Genomic DNA, 10,000 nt, shown 5'->3' on the forward strand with positions numbered 1-10,000 from the left:
TTCTCATCTCCATGTCTTGCTCTCTCTCTCACACACACACACACACACACACACAAACTCACACTCACACATGCACACACACACACAGATACAGTACACACAATATTGCATGGCATCTGACAGATGGTAACACAGACTATAATATAGTCTGTCTGTCTGCCTGCCTGTCTCTCTCACACACACACAGTCCTTTCTCTATCTCTCTCTAACACACACACACACACACACACACACACACACACACACACGCGCACACACACGCGCGCACACACACACACACACACACACACACACACACAAAAGTTAGCGATGTAAAAATATCAGTATGACCTCCCTTTCCACTCTCGCAGATGCAGTGCACGGCCTCTCTCTTTGAAAGCACTCTTGAAACGCCCAGGCACACCACCACTCAATTAGCAGCTGCTCCAACACCCCCACCCACACGGAAACTACTAAAAAGTGGACGGAGCCGCTCCACAGACATCCGCTATCCCCAACCCCCCCTCTCTCCCCACCCCCGTTTTATTTCCATCAGTGCTTACTGGAGTGGGCGCATTAAGACATCTAATCTTGACTGACAGCCTCTTCAACCCCGGGCCGATAAAGCAAATTAACGAGTATTATGAGGGAAATATGTAGTGGACTCACTTCTGACTTTTAAAGCAGGATAAATAATGCCAAATTATATAATTGACCTTACAGGTGCACCGTCTCGGCTCACTACGCATATATGTGGCCATACATATTAATGTGGCGGCCTGATTTCCATACGGCGGCAGAAGCCGAGGGGATCAGAGCAGACTAGAGAGAGAGAGTCGGCAGTGACGAGGCCTGTGGCGGTGCGGTGTGGGGTGCGGTGGGGGGGTGAGGTGTGGGGGGTTGAGGTGTGGTGTGGTGTGGGGTGGCGTGGTGTGGGGTGGTGTGGTGTGGGGGGTTGTGGTGTGGTGTGGTGTGGTGTGGGGTGGGGTGGGGTGGTGTGGTGTGATGTGGTGTGGGGGTGAGGTGAGGTGAGGTGTGGTGTGGTGTGGTGTGGGGGTGAGGTGAGGTGAGGTGTGGTGAGGTGTGGTGTGGTGGTAAGGTGAAGTGTGGGGTGGTGTGGTGTGGTGTGGTGTGGTGTGGTGTGGTGTGGGGTGGTGTGGGGTGGTGGTGAGGTGAGGTGTGGTGAGGTGAGGTGAGGTGAGGTGCTCTGTCTAACGTGCTCATGAGACAGATCCACGCAGACGCTTGGCCGTACAATATGTACACCTTTATAATAGAACAAAGCAGTAAAAGAACATCTAAAAACACAGCCCATCATCTATCCAGATAAAGATCCAAGTTGTCTGAAATTCCATATCATATTTTTCCACAAGACTCTCAGACGTTTTGTTCTATTCTGTATGAAGTGGGCATGTTTTGCTATTCTGCTATTCCATGACGTCCTCTTAGACAACACTGGCAACTCTTTCCCATTAGTTTAGACTTTATTCTTGTTCTGCCCTTCAGACAGGAATGGCTATGGTCAAGGATGATAGCCATTGTTTAGCACATTTAGCAACTGTGTTTAGATGTTGTGTCTGTGTGGTGTTGTTGTGTTGCATTGATATCCTGTGGTGTGCTGCTATATTGCGTTGCTGCTGTATTGTGTTTGTGTTTCATTGCGTGGCTGTTTTGTGTTGTATCTTATTGTATTGCGTGGCTGTTTTATGTTGCATCTTATTGTATTGCGTGGCTGTTTTGTGTTGTATCTTATTGTATTGCGTCGCTGTTTTGTGTTGTATCTTATTGTATGGTGTGGCTGTTTTGTGTTGTATTGTGTGGCTGTTTTGTGTTTGTGTTGCAATGTGTGGTTGAGTGCCGATGTTGATGTTGGTGAAGGCTTTGGTGTTGAAGTTGGTTTTGGTGCTGGTGCTGGCTTTTCACAGGTCCACAGATTGTAACTAAAAGAGAAAACATTGAAGCAATTCATAGAATGCTGTCTTTTTACAAACAATAACGTGTTTCTCATGTGAACGCATGGGAACACAATAGATAGGACAACAAACAATAGGACAACAAACACACAACGAGTAGCTTGTTTTTACCACACCACATTTTTAACTTACATGTACCCGTTCCAACTGGATGCTAATGGAATTAGCATCCAGAACACCAGATAACCGCAGAGCAACACAACAGCGAACACACACAGCAATGATAGAACTCTCATGTGCATACACTTCGTTTGCACAGAAATCCACATGCACACATCGTTTTCACCACAAATCTGTGACTATAACACGCATGTTATGCACACACGAGACAGCCCCATGCCAGGCAGCCAAAGATCCAAATTGGCATTCGAGTGAGCATCGGCATCCGTCACGGGGTCTAAATCGACACTGACAAGACATCATACTTCTCTGATTCATCCCTTTCATACTAACAAGGTCAACGGCAAGCGCTTTGGTGCCCAAAGCCTGAATCTTCACACACTCCCCCTACTCCCACATCAGCCAAATGGAGGCAAACGCCAGGGTGTGTGTGTGTGTGTGTGTGTGTGTGTGTGTATATTTATAAGGAGGCGGTAAAAATAGCGCGTGGATTAGAGCAGACACAGAGGGGGCATCCATCTTGGCAAAGCCCGGGGGAGAGAGGAAGGTTAGTGGATGTATCGCTCTGCCTTGCGCTGGGAGACTTTAAATATGGAGCGACACTCCGACCAGCCCCCCGAGAGAAACATACCACCACTCCATCTCACACTCTCACACACACACACTCACACACAGCTAGCTTCATTTATAACACACAAACACAAACACACACACACACACACTCTCACATACGTATGGAATGCAAGCACGCACCACTACCTTCGTTTATAACGAGAGCTGACACGTTGTGCGCCGCCATCATTCATAACACGCACGCATAATCAACCTTATCGACGACACACACCCCACGCTGGAACATAAGTCAAAACACCAGCCCTCCCTTGATACACAACGCCTACGCACTCCTTCCATAAACACAAACTCACACACACACACACACACACACACACACACACACACACACACACACACACACACACACACACACACACACACACACATATATAGACACTTTATAGACACACTTTAACACAAAACACCCACAGATCAGCCTCCTTCAGCCAAAAGCACAGATGGTTGAATGATCTTGGAGCCAAGACTCAAAACTATCGATGCTGAAATCAGACACACTAAAAAAACACACTGATGATCTATTTTCTGCTAATCGTACTACGATCATTTAGGCTTGACCACAACATGCTAATTGTCCCTGTTCCACTCGTAAAAGCTTTTTATCGCCCTCATTTCAGAACAGTGATGTGAGGAAGACCTTCCGACAAAAGCCCCTTCGTAACCTGAAGACCACGGGAGGTGTGTGAAAAGCACTGACACACATCAGGAGATACAAGTGTGTGTGTGTGTGTGTGTGTGTGTGTGTGTGTGTGTGTGTGGGCTGAGTCGAGCCCTGCGGCGTGGTGGACATACTCATCAGTGAACTCATGAGTCTTGGTTATTGCTGATGCAAACAGTTCTGTGTACACAGGTGAGGGGAAAGTGCCGAACACACACACACACACACACACACACACACACACTCTACCCTGTCTCTAACCCTCTCCCCTTTCAGCTCCGTGTACCGGAACCTTCTGCTGCTGCTGGTAGGGTGTGACCTCGATAGTGCAAGAGCAAGCACAGTACGAGCCACTCCAGCAAGTTCCAGGCTCATGTGAGGAGAACACACACACACACACACACACACACACACACACACACACACACATACACACACACACACACACACACACAAAGGGGGAAAGGTCAGTAATGGCCCAAAAGATGTAGTAAGACACCGATGACTACAATCATCCGCGCTTACAGTAGCTCTCAGTCTGTTATGCAGAAAAAGGTTCCCATTGCTTGCGGGGGAACACGCCATGTTCTACAGTAGGGGGTTTTATGGAAGAAGAATGTTTTAAAAAGAGGCATTACGAGTTGAGCTGTATAGCATTGCTAAACAGAGTCACTAAAGGGGTTGAAGAGCACTTAACAGGGTGGGGAGGACTGCTCACGTGCAGGTCCCTTGTCGCTAGGAGAGCGCTTCAGTGTGCCCGTGTTCCATACCTGCTTCTCACACTGGCCGTAGTCGGGTCCGTGGTCCACCTGGAAGAAGGACACCTCGCCCCGGTTCTTGGCCATCTCGATCAGGTTCATGGCTGTGCGCACCGTGGAGTTACGGGCGTGTACGAACACCATCACCTGGAGGAAACACACACGCACACACGAGCACACGAGCACACACACACACACACACAGGGGAAAATGTCAGATAATCAGCCACAGGAGTCGAGGAACCCATGGCAGTACAGTGCAGAGGAAGACATTTTGGAGATACAGTACAGTAGTGTAAACACACACACACACACACACACACACACACACACACACACACATGTGCATATACAGTAGATATGCACAAACACACACACATGCATGCACACATATACATACTGTACACATGTGCACACAAGGATGTTGACACTTTTCTAAAATAATGGCATGAGTATTTTTTTTCAGTTTTTTCAGAAAATACAAAAAAGTATTTTCCAAATACCAAAAAATGAATGATGAAATATTTTTTGTCAAAAATGACGTGTGTTGTGTCATTATTTTAGGAAGGTGCACCTGGGCAAAACTGAGCTTTCATTCCAATTTTCATACATGGAGCTTGTAACAGGCGTTTTAACACACTCACTCACACACCCACACACACACACACATATGACACAGATTCAAGGTTGAACTGAGGAGGCATTAAACACTTTCCAGCTCCATTCTTCACACTCACACACACACACACACACACACACACACACACACACACACACACATACAAACACACACATACAAAAGCCCCCTTATTACCACACGAACACACACAGATACACACACATCCATCCACCCATGCCCTTGCTCTCACAAGGTCACAGCGGTGTGCGAGTGTCTTTTGTTTAGGACAAAAGAGCGGTGTAATTTTCCTATTATACTCAGCTCTGCCCTTGCAAAACAGTCAATAGCACAGACAAAAGCAATCAATAACAGAAATACAAGACAGTTATGAGACGTAGCACTGGAGCCGTCCCCTGCCCGCCTGTGTTCTCTACCGCTCTGCTCGCTCACGCCCCCCCCCCCCCCCCCCCTCTCTCTAATGTGGAGTCCTTAGAGGACATGGCTAGTGAGAGCGAGAGGGATAGAAAGCGAGGGAGGGAGCTCTGTGTGTGTGTGTGTGTGTGTGTGTGACTGGGGGTGGTGAAAGAGGCAAACACAGAGAAGGGCAGCGACGGAAGGCTGAACGGAAAAACAGCCCTGTCCAGGCCGTCCCTGACTGCAGGGCCTGAAGGTGTCTGTGTCCCCTTCTCTCAATCTCTTTCTCCTCCCTCTCTCTCTCTCTCTCTCTCTCTCTCTCTCATGATCACGAGCAGGGTGAAACCGTACAGGTGACCTCAGACGCGCGGCATTGTGGGTGGGAGTAGCGGCGAACATCCGTCAGAACAGATGCCGGTCCGTCTCTAGTGGCGACGTGCCAGCCATGCGGGGGTCAGTCACATACGGGAGAATCTCCTCCTGTTCACCACAGTAAGGTCTACTGGAGGTGTCTCCTCCTCACCTCAGTAAGGTCAGAGAGGGTTAAAGCGGAGCGAGAGGCGCAAACGTTTGATCATTTCCGCGCTCTGTTTTCGCAAATGGGAGGGGGGGGCGAAATCCCCCTGAAAGCATAGAGATGCAATATGTTACTCTATGCAATATGTTACTCTATCTTGTCCGTGATGAAGGATCTTTGGTAAGGTATCCTGGAGGTGTCTCCAACTCCTCACCACAGTCTCCTACTCTTCACTACCGTGAGGTCTCCTTGAGGTGTCTCCTCCTGTTCACCACAGTAAGGTCTCTTCACCACAGTAAGATCTCCTGGAGGTGTCTCCAACTTCTCACCACAGTAAGCTCTGGAGGTGTCTCCTCCTGTAAGGTCTCCTGGAGGGGTCCCTTCACCCTCACTACTAGAGAGAAGAGCCCACGGAACACACCCTCAGGACAGGACTGAGGGAGAGCGCTGGGTATTCAAGAGTTGTTTTCCATGTTGCTGTCATCACCGGCCTGATCATCGTGACCATCATCATCGTCACTGTTGTCATGGTCCTCTTAACCATCCTTAAAATTCACTTCTGTTCATCTGTTTTTCTGCTTTGTAACCAGACCTGCTAGCAGACCCAGCGTCCAGCCACTGATTGGAGGAACCTTAAGCTGTACACACTTTGCACGTCTTCATTTACAATAACTCATTTAAAGAGGACATGATTTCTATATTTATGTATCTTTTAAATGAAAGGCTGTCCTTAAATGAATAAATTATATATATATATATATATATATATATATACACACACACACACACACACACACACACAACCACCCAACCAAACCACAGGGAAAAAATAAATAATAAGTAAACGAAATCAATACAAAAAAGAAGCGTCTCTGAACACCTGCCAACCCATTTGGAGCTCCCGCCCACACCAATCTGGAGTGGTGTCTGTGTGGTGTGAATGAGAAACAGCTAGGAATAACAGCGCTAATTTCCCCGAGCAGGCTGCATCTCATGCTGCAAAGCATCTGCTCATCAGGATGGTCAGTGGGGTCCATAGCAGGTCGAGGAGGAAGAGAGAGACAGAGATGGAGAGAGAGAGAGAGATGGAGAGATGGACAGAGAAAGACAGAAAGAAAGACAGAGAGAGAGAGATGGAGAGAGAAAGACATAAAGAAAGACAGAGAGAGAGGGAGAGAGACAGAGAGTGAGGGAAAAGGAGAGAGTGAGGAGGGACAGAAAAGAGGGGAAGGGCAAAGAGAGGATGAGAGGAGAGGAGAGGAGAGAGGAGAGGAGAGGAGAGGAGAGGAGGGAAGAGAGGAGAGGAGAGAGGGGAGGAGAGACTTGTTAAAGACCTGGCACACTGTTTGCTTTTGTTTATGTAAAGCGCATTGAATGACCTCTGTGTATGATATGTGCTATATACATGATCTTGACTTCACTTGACAGGGGAGATGGAGGTCTTGTGCCTTCTGGCGATCTTTACTCTTTGGTTGCATTTACAATGAAGTCCGACTTTCCAGAGCAGCTTCGGCTGAATTCATGCATTTTGGCCGTGGTTTAACAACCTCTGCCTCTTTGACAGGCCTTTGAAGAGCTGTCTGGTTGAATATTTTACCTTTTTTTACCAATCGAATTACGTGCTACTCTGTATGTTACACCACGCTACATCACACGCATTACATTACACCAGACGAACGGTTGTGTTTATATAAAATGTGACCGAGTTGTTGCACTCACTGATCTGACAGAAGTGCTAAATGGCAAGGCGCAACACCACAGCACCTTCCAGAGCTGTTCTCAGCAACACCGTGGCAGTTGCAGTTCATCCTCACAGCATCACACAGCATCACACAACCTGATTAAAAGCACACAGCATTTGAAAAGCACACCTAATCGGTGTCCTTTCTGAACAGTGCATCAACAACGCATTATGGGATAGATATATGCGCCTTAACGCATTAACGCACTTAACGCCTCCATACATATGGATTAGTACATTTGAGGTGATGGTTGCAGGCTGATTATACAGCCATGTTTGTTTTGAGTGCCAACTTTTGCAAAGTGTTTGTTTGACTGCGAACTTTGGATGTTAATGCAATTAAATAAACAGAAAAAAATACAACAAATGTATGATTCCTTAAGGGATAGTATTTATACACCATTTTCCTGACTGTCTTTTTCTTGAGAAGAAAAAAAAAAGTATAATTTTCTCTCCAAAAGACACAAAGACAAACACACGCACGCACACACACACCCGTGCAAACACACACATAAATGCTTCAGTTCCGCAACAGTAAAAGGGGAGACCTTCTACTGCAAAATGTTATTTCTCTAATGTTTTTTGCCTCTCTCTCCTCCCCTCTCATCTCCTCCCTTCTCTCTCTCTTCTGTTCTGCTCTCTCTTTTCTATCAGTGAGCGGCTGTGAGGGAGCTGTGCCGGCGTGTACTGATGGCTCCTAAGCTTATTAAACTTCCGCCGGCCTGCTGTCCGTCGCCTCTCGCCACGGCGGGGGTGGGGTGGGTGGGGGGTGCACTTCATAAGGAAAATTCCATCCATCACACCCTCCCCGATGAAATTAATATGTGTCACAGCCACTTCTGAAAATTTAATATCAAGCTGGGGCACGCAAGGGAGGCCCGAGGGGGGGCGCGGGAGCTGGCCCTGTGCCCGAGAACAAGCGATCCGCCACATCATCAGCCGCCGCCGCCGCTGCCGCCGCAACGCTTTGCCGTGCCGAAATGCAACTCAACTCACTTTTGGGTCTCAGTTTGAGGTGAGAATGGCTGGTTGGAAACTGCACTGCTGCACAAAGAAGGACTTGCTCTGAAGAAAGAAGGTCAAAGAAGGAACTCCTCTGAAGGAAGCCGTAACGGTGCGGCCAGGTCAAAGGCACCGATTGGGCGGAGATGGGCCCAAGGTGATGAGTAAAGGATTAGCTTGACGCTGATGAACAGCACTGTCAAGCAATCCATTTAAAATGAATGAAATCACACAACGCGTGTTCTGTGTCTTCTGGCATCACAGCACTTTTTAAGCTGTTCAAAACAATTGGCCTGTCCCCAAGTCCCGCCCATCTTGATGCAGATAAGCCAATGGCAGTAAACCATTAGCCAAAGAAGCCCACACTATAACTTCAGCTTAAAACTACATCGAATCGCACTAGATACAACACTGACACATGCAATTAATCAGAATTAATTGGCCCCTTGTCAGCCAAACCCGAAAATAGTATTTGTTGTCTCCGGGGATAAGCTAATGTAAACTCCACAATATGCCTACAGCTTAACTTGGAGCAGAGAGATGCACCGGGTTGTAGTAGACAGTGTTCTGCAGCTGGTGTGCCAATAATCATGGAGTGCTTTAACACTACACCATTGGCTGCATATCTACAGTCATTGTATTAATAAACCAATTAACTTTGCTAATTTATCACTGACTGAGGAGGATAGCTTGCAAGCAAAACTAATGGTAGACTATGCCTCTGGCTGAAGACAGATTTGGCTTGAAAACGCTTCTGCTTGTTTATAAATAACTAAATGGAACAGGAGCAAACTACCTAGCAGATATGCTTCAGCGGTACTCACCTTCCAGACCTCTCAGGTCTCAGGGGAGATATTTTAGTAAAACTAAAAATGGAGAAGCAACGTTACTTGCTGTGCAGTTCAGCTCTGGAACCAACTTTCAGATGAGATAAAAGCTGCCCCAACTGTAGCCAGTCTCAAATCTAGACTTAAGACCAAACTTTTCTTTTCTCTTTCTGCTAAGTGACACATGTCAAATGCCCAGTTCACAGGGCTCTCTTTGGGTGAGTACTATTGTTCATTGTAATAGTATTGCAGTCTGTTAGGCAAAGGGGGATTCTGTGAAGTAGCTGCCCTGTCACTCTAACAGAATAGACCATAGCGTTCCATATAGTCTACAGAATAGACAGAACAGGCCTAGTTAGAGTGTAACCGCTCGTTCTTCGAGCCTAAAGAGTTAAAAACTGATAAATAACTGATTTCTCTGAAACTCTGAGTGTTAACTATTTGGGTGTTAATGGTCAGGCATTCTGGCCCAGAAAGGAAACATACTGTATGTGTGCGAACACAGTTTTGGACTATCCATAGAGCGCTGCTGTTCGCTCAGTGTTGGATTAGGATCATTGAGCACAGTTTTGAATCTGAGAAGGTTTTTCAGCTAAAATTGTCCCATGGGTTAGGTGTATGTGTGTCATGTCATCCTGGTTGTGATTTCATACTGCTTTGTGATTTGTCTGAGAGTGGTCTATACAAAGCACAGCCACCAACAATCTCCTACGGCGCACACGCACACGCACACGCACACGCTCACACCAATCTCCTATGG

At 47.1% G+C, this 10,000-nt stretch overlaps 1 protein-coding gene across 2 annotated transcripts in view; it reads right to left on the reverse strand.

The window, feature by feature from the left end:
- ascc3 (activating signal cointegrator 1 complex subunit 3) overlaps positions 1–10,000 on the reverse strand; it is a 186,646-nt gene that overhangs the window by 76,908 nt on the left and 99,738 nt on the right. For both annotated transcript variants that reach the window (XM_062539224.1, XM_062539223.1), the window contains exon 14: positions 4,134–4,268. In XM_062539224.1, the coding sequence (XP_062395208.1) occupies positions 4,134–4,268 (135 nt within the window). The remainder of the gene's footprint in view (positions 1–4,133; positions 4,269–10,000) is intronic.

This window comes from Sardina pilchardus, chromosome 6 (assembly GCF_963854185.1).
Source record: "Sardina pilchardus chromosome 6, fSarPil1.1, whole genome shotgun sequence".
NCBI classification, from domain to species: domain Eukaryota; kingdom Metazoa; phylum Chordata; class Actinopteri; order Clupeiformes; family Clupeidae; genus Sardina; species Sardina pilchardus.